At 39.5% G+C, this 22,197-nt stretch overlaps 1 protein-coding gene across 2 annotated transcripts in view; it reads left to right on the top strand.

Annotated features, from left to right (window-relative positions):
• The first annotated feature begins 6,235 nt into the window (after positions 1-6,235).
• The window catches only part of LOC140282208 (pyruvate carboxylase, mitochondrial-like), a 254,267-nt gene continuing 238,305 nt past the window's right edge, over positions 6,236-22,197 (top strand). Inside the window, exons 1-2 of one of the 2 annotated variants that reach the window (XM_072376794.1) lie at positions 6,236-6,673; positions 21,257-21,393. In XM_072376794.1, the coding sequence (XP_072232895.1) occupies positions 21,258-21,393 (136 nt within the window). In that variant the 5' untranslated portion in view covers positions 6,236-6,673; position 21,257. Of the gene's footprint in view, positions 6,686-21,256; positions 21,394-22,197 lie in introns of both variants that reach the window. The other variant, XM_072376795.1, reaches the window with a different exon arrangement.

Below are 22,197 nucleotides of genomic sequence, written 5' to 3'. Positions count from 1 at the left end.
TCAAACTTTTTAGAAAATAGATAGTAATTTTTGTTGTGCTTTTGTTGTAAATGTGTTTGTAATGTATTTAAATGTTTTTTAATGCATTCGAAATTGGAATAAAATCTGCATTTGCATGACAGTCTTATTTGGATAAAGACTAAAGTCATTCTGCTAAGCTAAGTGTTGGGCTGCGGCTGCATTTAATTGACCAAAAAGTTGTTGATCATTTAAGCCGATTTAACTACAATTAACTCAACAGGAATATATATATATCCCTGAGTAAAAATATGTCCTCTAACCCTTGCTCTGCCTCTGGAATTAACAAGTGAATTTAATAATGTCCCTTTTCCAAAATCTCTTAGATTTAATATCAAAACAGGACCTCGTAAAGACTCGTAAAGACTGTTCACGATCCACAGTGCCTAAAAAGGATGACACACACAGCTTGTTTGAAGGTTTTTATATAACACCATAATGGACTAATATTGACCTTAGAAGATCGTGGTCTCACTTAGAGATGCCTGTGTGCCCAGAATTGCCCAGTTGATGGTTAACTACAGTGAATATAAGTGTGCCTGTCTGTGTGTGTGTTATTAAATCCTGAGGATGCCAGCTAAGGGGTATTGTTTTGAAGGGTATTGTACAGTGGGTGAGCTGTAATTTCTATGAGGACAAAAAACAGACAAATATGCAGGTAAGGGTGTACAAACAGTACTTTAGAAAAAGTTAGAAAATTAAAACTTTGACCTCAGATTATTTATATTTCACAGAATTCTACCACAAGCTGATTTAGAGATTGTTTTGTCCCTATTTTACAATTCAATTCAAGTTATTGGGTCTATTGTTATCTAGTTGCTGATCATGTCAAAAGGTGGTGAGTGTTCTTTGATGTCCTTTTGAGAGTTACTACTTTGATAGTGTTAACTGCTTGCATGGTTGTGTGTATGGTTTCAGTGTTGATACATTAGCCCAGTGTTACATTTTTCTTTCAAGGTGTCCTTTAAAAACTTTGAAGGAAACAGATTCCCATGTTTACAAGTGTATACATTTGTGATTTAGTCAGTCTGTGTGCGTGGATGCATATTGGCTCATCGTGTGTGTCACTGATAAAAGATAAGTCTGATCTTTAAAGTGGTTTGTCCCATGAAACGCTCCCTCCCCCCGATAAAAGTCCACAGTTTGTCTGCCCTCCTTTCTGTCTGACATCAGCTACACTGCGTTTCCCACTTCTGTGATAGTGTGAGCTGTCTCCAGTTCATAAATGTGCTCAAGCGGTGTCCTCTTTTTATGATTCTGCATCCAAAACTTCCTAAACAGACAAACAGACATTTTACATCCATAAATTAGGAATTGTGCCATCACCATGTTTTTAAACTCTTCTCAAACTCAGTTTTCACAGAGGAGGAAGAATTAGGAGAAGTGGCAACCAAGAGAGTTCAATGTTGGCCCTATTCAAAGAGAGAAAGAGAGATGGGGTGTAGATAAAGGGGGAGAGGGAGAGCAGACCAATGGGGAGAGGGAAGGGGGAACTGAAGAGAGAATAAACAGAAAGGTTACTGAGCAGCAGCCATTCACCTATTCATAGCAAGCAGTTCTTTGCCAGTTGGCTGAGTTTGTGCCCCAAACACAGGCCATCCCTGCTGTCTACCATGTCCTGCGTAACAGCTTTTCCCAGACCAGGGCGGTAACAATAAATAAAAACAGCTTACTCAGTCACGTCACTGTTGTGACATGCATCGGAATGTCTTCCCACCAAACTCCAGCTCTATTTTGTACCATATTCCAAGCTTGAAGCAAAAGACAACATGATATGCAGTTGAGTTAAAATGTACAACATTTATAGACAAGTCAACAATGCCCACAGATAAAGGTAATATTCCGTTTGGCATAAAATGAACATTTGCGGTACTTTTCTTTATTTAGATCTTAAAAAATCAAATCAGTCATATTGAGAAAGCACTTTTACACACCCTCGAATCTGGGCATCCAGATTACAGTCAAGTCAAACCTGACTTGTTAAACATCTGACATAAAGACATCCTCTTGTATTTGCTGTTGGATTGTGTTTTTTTAAATAGATGTTAAGATCTCCAACAACTTTAGAAAAAGTCATTTTGTTGCTTATCAGTGACTAGGTTCTCAAAGGTTTGTTTGGCAGGTTTGAAAAAAAAAAAACTTCTAAAGAAAATCGTATAAAAGTGTTATAGATTTTTTTATAAAATGAAAATTTGCCCAGGACTGCAAATTTTTGACAATTCTGACTGCAGTTATTTGATTTCTCTTTCATTGTTCAAAGAGATGATCAGTGTAAAACGAGACTTTGCAAATGAGCATATGGCCCAAGATTATTTTTGGAATAATGGGCTCTGCACAAGCAAACCAAAGGTAGAGTTGTTTGGGCATGACAACAAGAGGACAAACAACATCTATCCAAAAGAACACCACAGCAGCTGTAAGGCATGGGCGTGGAAATGTTAAAGTTTGGGGTTGTTGCCTCAGGGGGTGCAGATCTTCCAGACAGTGAATGAACAATGGATTCTGAATCATATCAAAGAAAGATAAGGTGAGGTCACCTGTCTGAAACTTGACATTAAAATGGACCTTTTCAGTAGAATAATGATCCTACACACACACACACCCACACACATACAAATAGTTATAATAGAAAGTTGGGAAGCTGTGCATAAACACATAGAAATAGAAACCATATTTTAATTCAGGGGAACATCCTGTGTCACTTCATGGTAAAATAACCTAAATTTGTCTAAAAGGCATAACATATACTCACTTACTCACTTACCATTACATACTTAAACCGAGTGGTAGAGATCGTTTAGGTAGGTTTACTTCCACATATTTTAAAAAAAATTAACAGTATAGGAAGACACAAAAGGTTTCAACAATCAAATTTAAAATGAATCAAATTCTAAAGGATAATTGCACAAAGTGATTGTTGATATTAGTAGCTGCATGACAAAAACAATACTACTCCTCCTTATTTTTGGTTGGAGCTTTCTTTCCAACACTCTGGAGGGAGGCAGGGTAGCGTGATCCCTCGATATTTCCAGTAAACTCTCTGACGACCTTTTTTTAAAAATGGGTCACCAACCCAGTCTGTCACTTCACTCAGCTCTTCAAACACTCGATGTGTGTCTTCAGTGTCACATGGAGGTCTCATGGGCACCAAAAGGGTGCCACGTTTTCCCAATTCTGAATGAGGTATCTTACACTTACTGGCTTCATTGAGGTTTGGGAAGGTTTATGACCATGTCTCTCAGGGGATACTGTGTGGGGGTGATGTGGGAGTAAGGGGACTGGAGCAGCTGTTACAGGCTACTTGGTCTCAGTATGACCAAAGCAAGAGCTGTATCCGCATCCTCGGGACAATTTCAAAGTTGTTTACAGTGCATGTTAGCCAAGACTGTTCTTTGTCAACAATTCTGTTTGTGATGGAGGTGAGGAGGAGGGTGTCTGGTTTGGGAACCTCTGCGTTTTGTTATCTTTACTCTTTCTAAATTCTGTTGGCCTCTCCAAGCCACAACCTTCAGCAAGCACTGGATTGGTTTGCAGACGAGTGTGAAGCGGCCAGGTTGAAAGTCAGCCCCTCCAAGTCTCTGAGAAAATGGTTCTCAATCAGAAAAAGGTTGAGTGCTCCCTCCTGGTCAGGTGGGAGTCTCTTCTTCAAGCAGAGCAGTTAAACTATATCAGGATCTTGTTCATATGTGGTGGAAGGATGGAGCAAGAGATGGGCAGATGGATCCTCATCAGCAGTAATGAGGTCAGTTGCAGCAGTCCGTTGTGGTACAGAGGGAGCTGAGCTGTGGCTTACAGTAGCATTGCTCCAGAGATCCAGAATTCACTGCAGGGATTATAGATTCCTTCCGGCCCGAGAGCATCTCAGGATCCTCCAGGAGGAGTTAAGGAGTGTGGGGTGAGGGATGTCTTGGTTTTCCTCCTGGACCTGTTGCCTCCATGACTGGTCCTTTGCTACACAGATGTTTTCATTCAGTCAGTAGATAAACCACAATGGTACAAAAGAACGGCGTCAAAGATGTGCTAGTGGACACAAGAGGTAAACTCCTGAAATTGCTCTCTGATATTTGTGTATGCTCTGAAGTACACAACATGAAGGTAAAGATAATATTGAGAGTGTGTTAACCACAAGAGTAACCCCTTATTTTTTTTCATTTTCTCTATTATAGCCAAACCTCACCAGAGCTGAAGATGCATGCTGTGGTATATCCAAATGTCTAAAAAGGACATTCTTCCCCTGAAGAGGTGTGTAAGAAGCTATGAGAGTATGATATCTATGACAGCCTTTAAGAGACTACAGGAAACCCTGTGAAGAGGGAAGGCCAGAGTGAGGGCAGTGAGATTTAAGCTATATGAGAGGAATTATAGCTAACTTGATAAAGGAAAAACTGGTCAGACCTGAGACAAATTTGATCTAGACTCTAGACTGATCTAGCAAACAAACAAGAGCTGAGAAACAATGACTTATGTTTTATTTATGAGACGACCCTTCATGTAACCACATTTACAAAACTGCTGGTAGATTTAGTTTTTGATCTTCTGTCTGTCGTTTGATAATCTTTTTTTCTAATGTGTATTTTTAACTGACTTGTCATTAGATATCCCAATAACGATAAGGTTCTAAAATACACCCTCTTGAATCAGAGTAAGATCAGAAATAAGGCATTCCTTGGCCAGGATTAAGGAGGTAGTGTTGTGTCCTCACAGTTTTGTGTGTGTATCACATGATTCTTGAGATAAAAGCATTGAAGTCTATTGTCCACTTTACAAAGCAGTTTGACAAAGGACTGTTATTAGTGCCTGTAATCAAATCTTACCATATTCAGCTGTTTCCAGATACAGAGGTTCTCTCTTATTTCATGGCTTGTGAACTCTTTTTAAAGGCTTTTTCGAGCCTTTCTCTTTCTTAACCACCCCTAAGAGCTTATGTGAGCACTGCTTATTCAGATTAAGTTGTGATTTAAACAAACGTAGGAAAAGAACAAACCGAAGTTTCATGAACATGAATTTGATCCAGTTTGCTAGCAAATAATGCCATATTCTTTACAGTTTCATGCAAGGACACATTTTTAAAAATGATTGATGATTGTTTGATGTTTGATTGATGTTCCCCAAAAATTTGGGGAATTAATTACGAGATTAAAGTCGTTATTAAATATGGCGAGAATAAATTACAGAATAAAGTCTTAAATATTCTATCAGTGAGCAGAACCGTTTAATTAACGTTTAACGTGTAGCCTATAGCATTGCATTAACCTTATATGCTAACTGTTACACTCTTGCCTTTTCCGTTTTATGTAGAACAACCTGCCAATTACGACTTTATTCTCGCCATATTTAACAATGACTTTATTCTCCTAATTAATTCAAAATTTTTTTTTTTAATGTGGTCCTAATACTCCGTCGTACTCTACTATTTTCAATTAAACAGTTTAAATTGTGATTTTGTTTTCTTTATCTGGATTTTACATGGCCTTCCAACATTTTGCTAATATTGTCATTTAAAAATATGTTTTTTTTTTTTTTTTGGCATTGACTTATACGTCGAACACCATCCATTCATTTTCTGCACCCACTTTATCCAATTCAGGGTGGTGGGGCGGTTGGAGCAATCCCAGCTGTGAGTGAGAGGCACATTACACCTTGGATGGGTTGCCAGTCCATCACAGAGCCAACACGGAGACAAATTACACGAATATACTTGAATATGCTCTGTCTTATTGTTTAGTAAGCTAAAGGCTACCTTTTCTAAATCAACCAGTCCATTGACTTGGTTGTTAAGTTTCTTAGAGATAGCATATTTGTGGAAATCCAGTTGTTCAGTAGTTTTTTTCAGTACTTCTTTCTTTTCTTCTTCCTTCTGCACTTGCATTGTGTTCTTAAATATTACAGCTATGATTAATATTGCTATTACCCACATCTCTTCTTTTCCAAATGTATGCAGTGAAAAATACATTTATTTTGCGTTAATAACAACAACAACAAAAATGACTTATTCAGCCTTCAAAATTCCTCAGTGCATCCTTTGTAAAATTCTGCTACATGAGGCGTCACAATATATCTTTTGCATTGTTTTTAGGTAAAGTGATGTAGGGATAGATGGAGCTCTTTAAATGCTACCGCTCACTACGTCCTGCCATGCCCTGTCTTATGATTGGCTGAAAACCTAGGGGGCGTGTCTGATTGCGTCACGTAGTAGAGAGGGATGAAAGCTTGCAGATTAAGTAGAAGGCAGGCGCAGTAGCATACGGCTATATCCGCCAGACGGAGACGGACGGTGCCAGCTGCTAGCTAAGTTAGCGTTAGTGGTCATTTAGCAACTAGCTTCAGAGTCCCAACTGCATATGAGGAACTGAGCTGGAGAGGCAGAGTGTGTGTGACAGTGTGAGTGTCGACGCTTTGAGCGCCAGCTCGGCCGTCCCGAAGTGTCTCCTTGTGTTTGTGTGCACCTCTGTGTGCATGCTTGTGAGAGTATAAATACAAGCCCACCTATCTATTTCCCTTTCCTCTTCCACCCAGCAGCGTGGCTGTAAATGTGTTTGAGAGGTTAGCAAAGAAGCAACACCTGTAAACACTTACTGTCGACTGTTTACATTCGGTTTCCGGTTACTTGGCTGTGGATTCGCATCACTGACTGACACCGACAGAGCATCAGCACGTGAGTACTAAGGTGTGTTAGTGGGTGTATGAATAAATGAGCTGTCTGTGGGCTTTGATTGTATTTGACTTCAGGACAGACCATTTCTCCAGAGTAGCTGAAAGGCTACATGAATGAGCGGACTTGCATGTGTCTTGCTGTCAACGTGGTAACAGATGTTGCAAGTGCAGTTATTCTAACTGTTGTAACTACACAGTTCATACCCAAGGACATTTGCAACGTGCGCGTCTATCTGCACCAAAGAAAACTTGTTTGATAGGTATATACCCATTTATTTACTTAGTTGATATGCAGTTATTTGATTTGCTAATAATTTACTATTGTAAAAGTGTAATTTATGAATGCTACATTAACGTTTTTCATGAAAGTTATTCACTGTTAAGCCACAGCCAGCGAACACCCTTTAGTCAAATGTGCACCAAAGTGCTTAAACTTGATTTGAACAGAAAGGAAAACTGTTGTCACTGTCATTGTCACCCCACAGCATGTAAAGCAAAGTGTTTAAATGTGTAATCGTTTAACAGTTAGAAGGCGGGCTTTTCCTTTGTGTTGGTGTAAAGAAAGGAATAAAAGTTGCAATTCTAAAACTTGCAGACTGAATAAGATGCTTATTTTCTTGTAGGCCACGCAGAAAAGGAGTCTCTGGATGATTATTCTCACTGCTTCTGAATTGCAGAGGCTGTTTTTGCCTTTTCACCTTTGACCCCGTGCTGGTCTATCTGTTGTGTCAGAATCATTTCAGTGTTTGTTCATCCTCAAACAACCTTTACACTGCGTCAAAACAGCTGTCCCATCCCAGAACACAGGAGGCCCCGTGGGAGCTGCGGAGCGATTTCGCCAAGCACAGCTACTTTGATAAGTCTTATGCAGAACTCACAGTCTATCACCTTGTGAAAGTATGCAATAGGCAGTTGTCTGAAGTCTCTGAAAGTGACTCCTGTGGCCATGTATGTTAGGGGGACACACGCGACCCACTTATTCACAATAAAAGATTAAAAGTGTTCAAGCTGCTTGTTTATGGTGCTCTTGTAACAAGAAGCTCGCTCCTAAATCTGTTGAGAAGATGTGTATCTTTTAACCACACAAACATTTTGGTTTGGTGCACAGATTTAGAGAAACTAAGGCCTTGAGCTCGCGGAAAAAACAATTTTGCACAAAACTCTTGCAAAATAGCTCTTGGGCTGCTGAGACAAAATATGAAGTTAAATTCACTGGAAGGACAAAATGAGATCAGACGACTTAAGGCAATCAGTTAAAGATGTAGGCTGTAGGAGCTTTAACAGGACTTCTAAACTAAGCCAAACTGGCTGATGGAAAGCTGGGGAAAAAGAGAGAAGATGAAGAAGTTGGTGAGGAAGCCACCTGCACGTGGTCAGGCACAAACCGAGAGAATCCATGTGGTGTCACTGGACATGTGACTTGTACTCGGATTACACCGGTTATGCCCAACAGAGTTGCAGAAAGACAGCTGTCTCTATGACTGTTTGACTGGCACAAAAACACAGAAAACATGTCTGAAATGGTGACAAGACGTTGTGCAATCAACTGTATCAACAGGTTCAGGGACAAGTCTTGACTTTTCTTTTTACAAACCTCTCTGTTATTCATTCAGACCTCTGGAATGCAGGCTCGGAGACAGGGATTTTTTTAGGGAATCTTTTGAGTAGTGTGTGTCGCAGCGCTGCTTAGGTCTGCATGCTGGATGAATGTCAGATGGTGGCGAGACATGATGAGTTTGGAGTAACGTTAAAGTATGCAGCCTGAAAATGAAATTTGTATAGAACGTAGCATACATTCAAGGTTTGCTCCAAATCTTTTCAGATCAAATTTGTTGTTTGATGTTTTCAACGATGCTTAAAATGCACTTTTGGAATCCTGATCCTATGGAAGTGAAATGTTTGCCAAAGTTTCTAAATCGAGGAAGTAAACAGAGAAAAGCTCCAAAATAACATAGACTGTGCAGTGGATTCTGTTCTATAATTTCATCAAGGTAAAGATGTTCATACGAACTCGTTCTATATACATCCACAATGTTGATTTGCGTCTTCTTCCCCTTTACTTTGCTGACAAAGCTCTCTGTAAAGCACCACCAGACATCCACTTTATATGCTGTCAGGCTTTGCCTCTTGAATGTTCCTGGTGTAAAAATGAGGTGCACATAAACCTCATCGATTTCTGGCTGGATGTTTATGTCTGTGTTCCACGGACTCTGTGGAACATTTTGGAGATCCCAGTCACGACCAACAGCTTTTAATTAAAGATGATATTAATTTGTAATACTCCCAATCCTACATCAATAGACAGCCTTCCCTCTGAATAAATAAATAAGCATACTGTGATTTAACTCCTTTGAATTTTCAGGCGGAATTAAACATGGACCACATTTCCAAAGTGTCACCGATTTGTTTATCATGTTATAAGGAAGTCTTTTAAGTCCTATTTGCTGCTTAAAGTTAAATTGTTTGTGCTACTAATGAGAAAGAGTTTGTAGAACATTTTTGCATCGAATGTGGTGCAACGGGTCTCTTTTCTTACAAAATACCACCGTATGAACAAAACTGTTTGGTTTGGGATATTGTGCATTAATGTCACTTTTTACATTGCAGTGTTTTGTCTTGTCGTAACAAACTATGCTAACATTAGCATATTTTCCAGAGTTTCATTATACATCAGCTCAGATAAGGTAACCTTGTCTTATGCCCTTCAGCATTTTTGGGTCCTTCAGGGTTGTTGGTTCATTGGGATCCTGACTTGCTGATAGCATTAGCAGGAAGTCAAGATGCAAAAATTGAATTATTCGCACATATTAGGAAACATCACCGTTTTACCTTTTGTACAACACTGGTACCATCCAGCGGTTTGGTGTTAGTCAATTCAGCCAGTAGTAAACAAGAGCTGTCTGAACAGAGAAATTCAGTTTTGGGTCAGCGTTAAAAGTTACTCACTTCTGAGTTTGACCATCATGCCCCATCCCACATGGTGCCATATTTATTCAGATATGTCAGTACCCTTTTCAGCAACAATGTTGACAAACAAGCTAACGAACATACCGTGTCAAACTTAAAACCTCCTTGGCAGAGGTAACGACAAAGAGTTGGTGCCATTAATCTGACAGTTTCCCAGGAGTACGACATGAAGTTATTCTGCTTCATAAAATTTATCAGTATTTTTCAAACCAGATACAAAATTAGACCATTTTTATCAATATACAGTGGATTTAGTGTTTATTTATTTATTTATTTTTAAAGCGCCTGGTGGCAAATATGGCCAAACCGCAGGGACATTCAAGGTGTCTCGCTTCTCATTCACTTTGAATGCGATGACACTTTATGTTGCTGAGTTGAATTCTGGGTCTGTTGATTTCCTTTGTCAGCATGGCTGTCAGTGGACACTTAAGAATAGTTCAACTTTTTCAAGGAGCAGCAAACACGTCATCCGATCACATACCAGACTAACCTTGTGTCTCATCTCGTCATTGACTGTCTCCTCACCTCCAAGTGTCACGTCTGCGCATTGTCGAGCATTAAATCATCGCTTTTGTGCGATTCCTGCCCAAGAGAGTCTGCAGACCAGCCCCATGGGCCCGTGGGCTCGCTCTATAAACTTTTGCCTCCTTCTGCCTGTAGAGTCAGTGGCAGCAGCACATTCAGCTGACTGCATGGCGGTGATAGATGGAGCCAGAATCGAAGCACAGCTTCGAAAAAACAAAAACAAAAACAAAAAAAACTAATTTAGAGCATCTTTGTTGAGCATTCATTTATAGTGAAATATGAGCACAGAAAGAAAATTCCCCATTCCTTCATTCAAAATACACTGCTAATGATTTTTGAGTCATATCACCAAGTTTTAATGTCTTTTTAAACACATATAGTGGCAAGGTTTTTGGTTTAAGTGAATATGGTTGATGTAAAGTGTCCCTTTCATTGCTTACCACGATAACACAGAATATAAAGACATCTGTCGACAATGAAATATATATAAGATTTCTTGACAATGTTGAAGAAATGCATGTTTTTGATTGTCATCAGAATGATAACGGCATACTCAAGTCCCTGTTTTCTATTAATCTGCTGGGACTAAAAATAGCAAAAAGTCCCGTTACATTTAGAAGAATAAGGAATTTTGTAAGATATCTTGTTTTTATGCGGAGGGAGAGCCTGTAGCAGCAGGTGCATGCAGCATCTTGTTGACACAGCTGTTAATGTGGCTGACTGTGTGACCGTGAAAGTCATGCTCCATGGTTTTCAGTGTACCACACATCATACCTTATTTTATACTCCTATAACCAGTCACTTATTTGGCTTTTTAGAACTAGTAGAAGATGGTAAACCTATTAGAGGAAATTGCTTGTTGATTCTTGTGAGCTGGTCTACAAGCTCAACATCTATGGCACCACATATATATTCTAATAAATTATTATAACAAATTATATTTATTTATATAAAGGAGCAAACCTATACATGGTTCCATCAAAATGCTATAAGGTTTATGTTTGAAGAGCCCTGACAAAGGAAGGGAGTGTGGCGAGTTTATTTGTAGAGCACAATTTGAACACAAGGCAACTCAAAGGGCTTTACAGCTACATAAAATCACAAGAAGGTAAACAAAATCATTCCATAAAACATAAAAATAATCATTAATTAAATTAAAAGCGAAGAGTGCAGATAAAATACCTTCAGTTGTCATATGCACAGCCAAAAATAACTGTTTTCAGCCTGGATTTAAACATTGTCAGAGTTGAGGCCTGTCTCACATCTTCTGGAAGACTGGTCGAGATTTTAGGAGCATAAAACTGAAACGCAGCCTCACTTTGTTTAGTCCTGACTCTTGGCACCAGGAGACCCCTCCCTGAGGTTCTCAGAGTCCAAGTTGGTACATATAGCTCTAACATGTCAGAGATGTACTTTGGCACTAGACCTTGAAGAGACTTGTACATGAGCAGAGCTGTTTTAAAGTCTATTCTCTGAGCGACAGGAAGCCAGTGCAGAGACCTGAGCACAACTAATGTGGTCGTATTTCCTGGTTCTAGTCAGGACTCGAGCAGCAGCATTCTGGATGTAATTCAGCTGTCTTACAGCCCGTTTAGAGCCCAGTGAGCAGGCCGTTACAGTCTAACCTGCTGGAGACAAACGCATGGATTAGTCTTTCTAAGTCTGGTTTAGACATCATTCCTTTGATTCTGGCAATGTTTTTTAGATGGTGAAAAGCTGCTGATGTTATTGATTTAATGTGGCTGTTAAAGTTCAGTCCAATATTACCCCTAGATTTCTAACCTGATTATTAGGCTTTAGAGAGAGAGTGACTGATAACACTTTCTCTTTGTTTCTGTGGGCCACAGACAGTGATTTCAGTTTTGTCTGAAGAAAATAGTTTTGCATCCACACACTGATCTGTTTGATGCAGTGACACAATGTATCGACAGGCCCGTGTTCTCCTGCTGTCAGTGACACGTAGATCTGAGTGTCATCTGCATAGTTGTGGAGCTTCTTAGTGAATCTGGGGAACACGGCCCTTGTCTTTAAGGCGGCTTGTGTGGGCTTTAAAATCTCAATACGCTTTTCTGTATTAATGCTGCCAAAGCACACAGCATCAATTTCACCCTCATCTGGACAAAGCAGGCAGCACTTTGACCGTGACATGTTAGGTTCATTGGCTCTGTCCAGAGTTCCTATCTTCTCTGTTGTGACGGTGTGGAGTTGTTTGTAGCATATTTCCCATGGTAGCGCTTCCTGTATGATCTGCCCATCTGGATTATTTCCAGAAAGAATGATTTATCTTTCAAGATGAAACCACATGCATTGAATCACGACTTTTTTCCCCCTGTGGTAATAATTCTGTATAATTAAACTTATGCAGCATGGAAAGGTAGACTGTTATTGCACAGAGGCTGGCGGCTTGACAGATGTATGCGTTTGTTCCGCGATTAGCCAATTATGGCAAAGTTGAAGCTATGAACTGGTTATGTGTGTCACAACCTTGATCCCTAAGAACTTTGACCTTTGTGAGGTTAATGTGTGAACCAGTCGTCCCTGCTGTTCTTTCAAGCTGCCCGACACACGGAGGATACTCTCAGTAACCTTTAACTTTAGACAGGGGTGTGTCGGCTGCACAGAAACGATTTTCTCTGCTGTCAGATATACATTAAAGACACTTGGTTTTAGGGACGCTTGTGCTTGTGCTTTTTTTTTCTTTTTTTTGTGCCTGTTTTAGAGACAGACAGAAAAAGAAGGTTGTGGAGTACATTTGGCAAAAAAGCACCTGCATTCCGTTTTAGCTCTGCAGCTATAATTTCATTCAGTATTTTGTTTCTGCAGTGTTGAAGTGGATACTGAGGGTTGGGGTGAGGAAGAAGCTCCACTGTAAAGTTTTAACAGTGCTGTGCAAGCAATAAAATGTGTTGAATGAAGTCTTGTGTTGCTTGCTGATTTTAAAATGACAAATTGTGGGGGAAACAGCCAAACTCTGAACAGAACTTTGTTCCATGCAAATATGCCTAAACTACCAAAATGAAGTGTCTAATAATGACTATTGTCCTGAGTTTACTATAAATCTTACGGGTGTATGAGTTTAACAGAGGGCCTGCAACTGTTTTGGGATATTCTGGAGCCCAATGAACAGTCTCAGTCAGATATTTGTCGAAGGCCTGGGTTGTAACTGTTGTCAGGGAAGCACTGGGAGCCGTGGTGCTTACAGTAATGACAAAAATAAAAAAAATAAAAAAATTGATTCGTTAACAGCTTTGCTTTCTTGAAAGAATTAGATGAAATGCAATTGTTTGAAGTGAAACTTTCCCATGCCTGCAACATGAATAGACCCACTATGCCATGTATTTTCTTAGACTCGGCTAAAAGGCAAAGGCCACATTCCTGTGTCCTAGTTGGGACCTTTTAAAAGGGCGAGTGGTGTATTTCACAATAGGCTCCAGCATTTTTCAGCACATTATCTGTAAAATATTGTATTAACAGTTCCTTACTTATTCAAGAATAGATTAATTGAATAGTGTCATAGATAGCGTCATTATGTAAAATAAGTACTGCAAAATCAGCAGAAACAGAGATTTAGTATAGCACTAATAGCACTAATCAGGCAGTTGGATTAGAGTCACAGTCCACAGCACAAGAAAGGATTTTAAAACGTTTTGAGAACAGTAGGACACCTCGTGAGTAAGCATAGAAATCAAATTAGTCACCCACTAGCTCCGCTATCTTGTGTCAGTCTTTCTTTTGTGTAGTCAATACAGTATGATTGCTTACATTGTGATTCCCAGGCTCACATGAACACCCTGATCTCTGACCCAGTTAACGGTGATTGGAAAAGCAAGAGAGTTCTTTTTTTTCTTTTTTTTTTTTTTTCTTTGTGATGTTAAATGATGTACTGCGTTCTTCCCTGTGACTCATTGGGCACATGAAATTAAAAAAGAACAGCCCTTCATCTCTTAATGACTTCATATGGGTTAATGTGGGTTACATTTTGCCCACCATTCATGTGTGAGTGGAAGTAGGCTGTTTGACTATCAGGCACAGAGTGACTGAGAAGATATCGGTTAATATTTGTATAGAAGTCAAGCTACTTGTCAACACTGAAATAGTCACATTTCAGAAACTGTAAGTCGATCAATCCGATGAGTCGGCTCCATGGGATGAAGCTGCTGAGAATGCGACACGAAGGCAGTACATGGATGGCAGAGTTTACCTTATCATTATCGTTGTCTCTTGACTGTAGATATGTGTGACAGGCAAGGCATGACGATGTCTACTTACCTTTTATCACACAGAGCTACTTTGAATCCATCTCCCATTTTATTGTATTTTTACTCACTAATTATTTGATTTGAACTGTACACATGCTGATGTGGACTAACGTGATTGTGCTTGCCTCTCTGTGTGTGGAGTTTGGTCTCATCTTTGGCCGCAGGGCAGAGGCGGTTTGTTAATGTTTGTTTGGGCTCAATAAAAGACTATTGGATCAAGAAATCTTAGTCAGCAGGTGGTGGGCTGTTGTTGTTTACCATCAACCTGTGGAAATTGTCTCATTGTAATCCCATTTTGTCTTTCCTTGCATGTGAAGCTGCTGCTTTTACTATTTTGCAACTAATGCACTGACATGCAAACGTTTGTGAACTCAAAACATGTTAAAGTAATTCAGAGATTTCCTGATTTTTTTCAAAGTCATAATATTAAAAATGGCACATTGCTTCAATGTTCTTGGAATGCTATTTTTTTTTCAAAGAAATTCTGCAACTGGCGTTTTATTTTGCATCCGTACCAACAACGCTTTTCTCCAGACCTCAAATTGATCTCTTCCATTCACGTTAACCATACTTAATTATGTACAGAACAAAGGAAACTGCTTCCTGAACAATGGTTTTCCTATCTTCTTTGGGCTTTCTTTTGCTTTTGGGCAGCGTTGTGCAAGTTCACACTTCACAAGCACGAGTTCAAAGTTCATTTGACATAGATTAAAGAATAACTAATCTAACTCGAACTAAGTTCAAGTTCTTAGTTCACCATTTGTGATTCTGAAGTCCACGGGCCCCAAAATGAATGGGTTCCCAATCTTCTCTCTCTTTCTTGATGCGGTTCTGAATTTGCCATATTAATAAAATATTATTGGCTCTAAATTATCATAAACTGGAGAGCTCAAACCATTTAACATCAGTAGCACGTCAAAGAGATGGTATCTTTTTAAAACTGTACTCTGCTGCCAGTGGAGCAAAGACTAGCACTATGTTTCACTTGGTGAAAATGCTCAAAGCGTGCTTTGCACCAAATGCTAAGCCTACTATTCAGTCTGCCCTCCTCTTGCCTCTTGTCCTCCCTGTTGTAACTCACCGTTTTCACACACTATTTAAGTGTATCGCCTTTAATAAGACGCCTTTAGTGTTCTGTAGGCTGTCAGGAAAAGGTGAGTGTGTGGCCTATATGTACAAAATGTTACCACTTTCTTAGAATATAAACTAATTCATTTAAAGAACAGTTTATTTAAAGGATTTTTCTGTATTTTCTTCTCTGTAGTGTTTACCAGAGTTAGATCAACAATATGATTCTCCAGCGCTAAAACCAAAATGACACTTAAATTGTACGGCTACAGCTGGAGCGTCCCATCATCTGACATTCTGCTCATACCACCATCTTTTTCTTAAGTTTGCCTGATTGTGTTCTAACAGTGCAACCCGCTCTACCTATGAGCCTTTTTCTGTGGTATAATTTATCACTGGACGCATCCACTTGTGTGGGGAAGCAAGAAGAAGCAAAGGGAGAGGATGATGAACTACTCCCCAGAACTGCATCAGACTGGAGAAATGAGAGGGTGTCATAAGAGAACACAATGAGTTTGGGACAGACTTTATACGGGGAGGTGACAAATGCAAAGAAAATGTTTCCTTTTTTCTTTTGTTCTTATCATGTTCACTGTGATACTCTAATCTGACCTTGAATGTTGAAAAAGTAGCCAAATGCTGATTTTTAATGTTACAATAGAAATGTTGAGCATGTCACAGGAGATGAATCACTGCAGTGGATAACCTTGTTAGGAGTTCACAACACTAGTGCACATATGAGTCGTTGAAGGCTGATAGATGACTTGTGGATTTTGGAGAAAGGACCGATGGTTTTTGTCACACTTCTAAGTTGTCCGTTTGATATCATCGTCCAGAGCCAGTTATTATAGATGGGAGTGAATTTTCAGTCTGTAATTCTGTTTTTATTTACAACCACGGCTTTGCATAAAGAACTGAACCACCACTGCGCACTGTTTCGGGTCGGGATGTGTCTTCTTTCTGCACAACACAACTTCTCAAAAGATCTCCAGGTTTTAGAAGATCAAGGAGAATCATAGATGATGGCTGTCTTGTTAAATGAGCCATCATTAGTGCCGCAGTGGCTGGTGGTATGCTGATGTATTTTTCTGTGCACGTCAGAGCACTGCAGCCGTGACTGACTTTGACTGGGAGTTTCACTGATGTTTCTACAACCCAACTCCTAAAATAGGTTGGAATATCAACTGAAATCCAAATGCTATGATACAAACATCATAAACTCATATTTTGTCCACAATAGAACATAGAAAATATGTTTAAAGTGAGACATTCTACTATTTCATGGGAAAAAAAACTCCAAAAAGTTGTTACAGGGTCATGTTTACTACTTTTTTTTTTTTTTTAACATCAGTCTACAAACATCTAGGAACTGAGGTGAACAGTTGCTGGACCTTTGGGAGAGGAATTTGCGTCCCATTCTTGTCCGATAGAGGATTCTAGCAGCTCAGCAGTCCTGGGTTTTCTTTGTTGTATTTTACATTTCATGATGTGCCAAATGCTTTTCACTTGGTGAAAGGTCTGGACTGTAGATGGACCAGTAGATGCAGTATGTGGTTCAGCATTGTCTGGCTGATATATGCAAAGTTTTCCCTGGTGGGTGCATATATTGCTCTAAAACCTCTATGTAATTTTCAGCATCAATGATGCCTTTTCAGATGGGCACACTGCCAGTTTCATAGGCTCTAATGATCCCCTATACCATCAGAGATGCAGGCTTTCAGTTTCCCACTTTGTCTCAGTCCAGTCTAATTAAGCTTTGGTCCAGAGAAGACAGCAGTGTTTCTGTGTTATGTTCACATTTTACTTCTTCTTTGCTTGGGAGAGCTTTAACTTGCATTTGCGGGTGGTGCTGTGACCTGTGTTCACAGACAGTGATTTCTGGAAGTGTTCCTGAGCCCATGCAGTGATTTCCCTGACAGAATAATGTCTGTTCTCACTGCAGTGCTGCCCGAGGAGCTGGAAACCATAGGAATCCAATACTGATTTTTGACTTTGTCCATCTGCAGAGATATATCCAGTTTCTATAAATCGCTTGGTTATTATTTACTGTAGAAGTTGAAAAGGATTTAAAGTCATCACTATTCTACACTGAGGAATTCTGAATTCTCATTCTGAAATTGCTCCATCTTTACTTCTTAGACTCTGCCTCTTTAAAAGTTGCTCTTTCTATGCCAAATCATGCTACACTTCTGTTATTGAACTTGAATGCTAATGAACCTAATTAGTTGAAATGTGCTCCTCTCGCTGTGTCCTCCCCGACTTTTTCCAGATGTGTTGCTGTCATATTTTTCATGACATAGTAAAAATGTCTCACCTTTCACAGCTGATATGTTTTCTATGTTCTCTAAAATCACGCTTTCTACATCTATTTTAGTTTTACGGCGTACCAGCTTTGTCAGAACTGAGGTTGTACAAAACCTTTGAAGGCACAAAGAAAATGATTAAACGTGTTAGTTTGCTATCAACAATCATACAATACTCGTAAGTTATTATAGTAAAGCTCTGCTCAGATTTGATTCCATCGCAACAGCAGGGCACTCAATTATGGACACACATCAACACAAGACTGTATATGTTATTGTGTTCATGTTAATTATCTATTTATTTCTTTAACTTAAAACAGTTGTGTGTCACACTCCAAAGGTTGGTTTGCACTTAGTAACCCAGGTTCTTGGATGTTTTCTCAGTACAGAGCAGATTGTGTGACAGTCGGGGCCATTCCAAAGCTTCAGCTTGAATTTCTTGAGGTAGTTTTTGGTGGGTAACCCTAACCCAAGACTTCTTTTAGTTTTACTTTCATCACGGATTGCAAGATATTTAAATCCAAAATTTGTTGATGTTCAGTGAGTATTTTTAAATGAAGACATGCGTTCAAGTCCTAACAGGTCAATGCAGACCTAATGTCTCAATCAGGTCCTTTTAAAAGGAGGCCTGGACTTACAAAATGGGAGTACTCAGTTTCTCTGTCGCTGTTATCCTGGTCCGCTGTTTCTTCCTTGCTGAATTCAGGCCTTTGGAAACTGTATCTGTTTCATAGTGTGCCAGTGTTGCTTTTGTGTAGAAACAGTGTATTGTTACAGCTTGAGTTTCCACTGCATGCTGTCTACAGACAGTTTCAAGACACACATTGAGACAAAGAGCATTCATTCGTTCTTCATTTGTGTAGTAATTTACCACAACGGTAATCTTTTCTGTCACGTCCAGACCAGAATAAGAAGAACATGCATGCAAACATGTTAGTCCTACCGAAGTCATACCTCCCAAGCTCTCAAAACTGGACTAACACCTTCAGATAAAGTGGTTGCAGTTAAGGTGCTCCCATTCACATTTTCTCCCCTTTCGTTTGTCAGAAGGTGTCATCAATTGTGATGGAAAATCTTAAAGCATTTCCAGACTGTCACTGCTCTAATAAATTCCGATTTTATAACTGCAGCACCATCAGACCAAATCAGCATTGCGGTGGATTCAGCTTCACTTACATGTAAGATGATCTCCCACAGAGAAAGTCAGAAACAGCAGAGAATTTGGTAAATTATTTGTTGTCATGGTTTAATTCAAGTGGAACGTCCTCTACAGAATCCACAGTATACATGCTAAATTGGCCTAAATTTACCCTGCAGGTAAATTGCCTGCAACAGATTGTAAAAGAAAAAAACCCTCCTGTGTTTTTGATGCTGTAAGTAAATCCTACGGTCACGCCATCCCTTCCAGTCTATCATCAGCCACTTTTGGCATCTGTCCCGACAATAACCTCTCAGCTGCAACAAGGCAGTCTTTAGCCTTCACGACCCTGTGGCCTGGAGATTGATCGTGCTCAGCTGGAAGCTGACATGCCCCCAATACATATTTGCTGGATGGAGGAGATTCTTTATTATGTAAAGGACAGCTCAAACTCTCACTTTAAGCCTCTTCCAGGTTATTCTTTCATGCATAGAATACCTTTCTACAACTGATCAACTCCCTGAGATTGGAAAGGATTTTTAAAGGATTTTTTTTTTTAAAGCCTAAACAGCAAAGTATTTTTTTTTTCAGCTTCCCTCTTCCCTCTTCCCTCTTTTCTCTTTTTTTGTTTTTTTGACCGTGTTGGTGTTTATGTATGTGTTTATATGTGAAATTTGTCCCTGATCTGGATGGAGTTGGCTCAGGGATGACAAATGACGGGGTGTGGTGGGGTTTTTATCATACTGTAATGAGTACTATGTCTTATCAGTCTATCAGAAAACGTGGGGGGGAGAGAATCAATATGGATCATCAAGTGAATCCCCATGATCTCGAGTAATAAAGACTGACTGGATGGTTGTCACTGAAAAGTCAAAGATGCCAGCACTTACTCTGGAATTATCCAAATAGTGTCATAGTGAAACATGTGATCTCTGTTTTTTTTTTTTTTATTTCTAAGTTCCCAAATGTATAAAATCATGAATATTTTGTTTGACATAATTAGTTCAATAATTTTTTTTATTATTGGGTAGTTGTTGAACATTTTAGTTGTAGTGCTCATTGGCTGCAGTGTCGCTGTGTGACCACAGGGTGGCAGCAACTGTCCGTTAGTGACGTGCAGGCTTGAAGTCTAATCAGAAGAAGACGCCTTTATATCTATACCTGCTTCAATGTGTCTCACACTTCATGTGAGTGATACCATTTCAGTGAGTGAGCCTCCTATCAACTAGTTGAGGTAGCTGTTGAACAATTTACGCGTGTGTCTGTTTTAATGTATGTATCAATTGCGCTCGTGTTGTTGGTACAAGGTGCAGCGCTTAATTTTAGGTGTGTTGAGGGTGTTAAAATAGTAGTTTGGAAATTGTAGTGTTGGATATGAGTTTTAATTACTTTTTTTTTTTTCTTTTGGAGAAGTTTACATGACGGTATCCGTAACTTCTTTGTCATTTGTTTTCTTGTTGCAGTGGCGTCGCAGGGAGAACACCCCAATCACACCTGAAGCTCGTTGACTTTAATTAGACGCACTGGCAGCCTGTAAATGGAGCTGCAGCAATAGGGTCGCATCTTCATATCATAATGAAATAACGATATATATATATTTGTTTGTTTGTTTGCTTTGAGAATAAAACAAACAACGTATGTAGGCACATAAGTATGCTTTGTATAACCTTCTCCAGTGTCATGCAGTTGTGCGTCATGGTAGTTTAATAAACAAGAACCACGGCTGAAACTTTGATATTATAATATAGTATCGATGCCTCGCTTAACTTTCCTCAAACTTCCAGTCATCCTTTCGTGTGCGCGTTTCCTCCTGAATATTACAGTAATCCAGGTTTTCTTTATAGATATTCATACAAAGCTGGTTCGATTTTTTTTTTTTCTGAGAACATGCCAAGCAGCTGAAAGCTGTGCCCAACCTGTGCAGAATAAGAGGCGCTTCAGTGGATTTAATCTCTTTAAGCATGTCTTGCACCCCCCCTTTTTTTAAAAACATGATAGGTTACATGTTCTTTGAACTCCTTAACACCTAAGGTGACCATGTTACTTGCATGCATGTGTAGAGGCTGCCTCAGGTCTGAATGGATTAAGTGAGACGGTGAACTTTGCAAATGGCTGTATTAGAAGGGGAAAATTTGGAAGCTTTGCATTGCATAAAGATGTCTTAGATATTTGATCAATTGGTTGTGTTTTTCCAAATAATTGTGGACAATTTGAATTAAAAATGCGTCTTGGGGGGGGGGGGGGTCTCACTTCTTCTACCTCCCTGAAGAAGTTTTTAATCTAAAGTGCTGTCTGTGTAAATCTTTCCTTTCTGTCTTTCACAGGATGTCGATTTTCCTTGCTGTTAGAGGAGGCCTCAGCGTGCTGGCTGTCAGGAGGGCATGTCTTCTCTCCAGGTCTACCCACTCTGCCCCGAAGAACGAGTACAGACCAATCAAGAAAGTCATGGTGGCAAACAGAGGTGAAAACTTTCACTTCGACACTGATAATTCACCACTGAATAGGAAAAGCAATTCGGGCTGCACAATTGAGTTAAAAGCAGACAAAAAGGCTTTCATTCTTTCATTCATAATGTAAGACAAAGTGATGGCATTTACAGTCTTCCTGAGACAGAAAGAGACTCGGATCTCTTAATTTTTAATGTCCAGCATTTAGTTTGCCTTGCTAATATTTAAACACACTGTGTGGGTGGGTGACGGCGCAAGATAATTTTGTTTGCTTTTACTCAAATATTATAAATGGATGGGGTACTAAGCCCTAACCGTACACCGGGAGGTTACGTTTTGTATAAAACTGTCGGGATCCGTACAGCAGATTTACTAAGATAAAGTGAAATTTGCATGAAACAAATGTTTATTTGATCTCCTCTGTTTGACATCTGAATGGATTTATAATTGCAGAGGATCCAAGAGTTTAGTAAACAAAAAAGCTGTCGATTATGGCTGTGACATGTAGCACTAACATCACAGAGATGCTCGAGTAATAACTGGACTCCCTCTCGCTAACGCTGTCCAGAGACGCTGTCCTTTGGCAATTATTAGCTCTATTAGGTGACGCAAAGCATGTGAGTGACAAGTGTATTCACACATTTGTTTTTAATAGCTTTTTAGAGACTCATTATATTCATTCCCGTGGTTGCATTTAAAATGCTTAATTGCTGCGTGGGTTTCCAGTATTGTACTTATCCTGCAGACATGGGGTGTTCTATAGGCCTCCTGCTGTGAGTATGCATGCACACATTAATGTCAGCGCTCTCATAAAGGCT

The sequence above is a fragment of the Leuresthes tenuis genome, unplaced genomic scaffold (genome assembly GCF_036924035.1).
Source record: "Leuresthes tenuis unplaced genomic scaffold, fLeuTen1.0.hap1 SCAF_22, whole genome shotgun sequence".
Lineage (NCBI taxonomy): Eukaryota > Metazoa > Chordata > Actinopteri > Atheriniformes > Atherinopsidae > Leuresthes > Leuresthes tenuis.
Note: the sequence above shows the minus strand (reverse complement) of the source record. Positions and strands in the feature narration are given on the sequence as shown.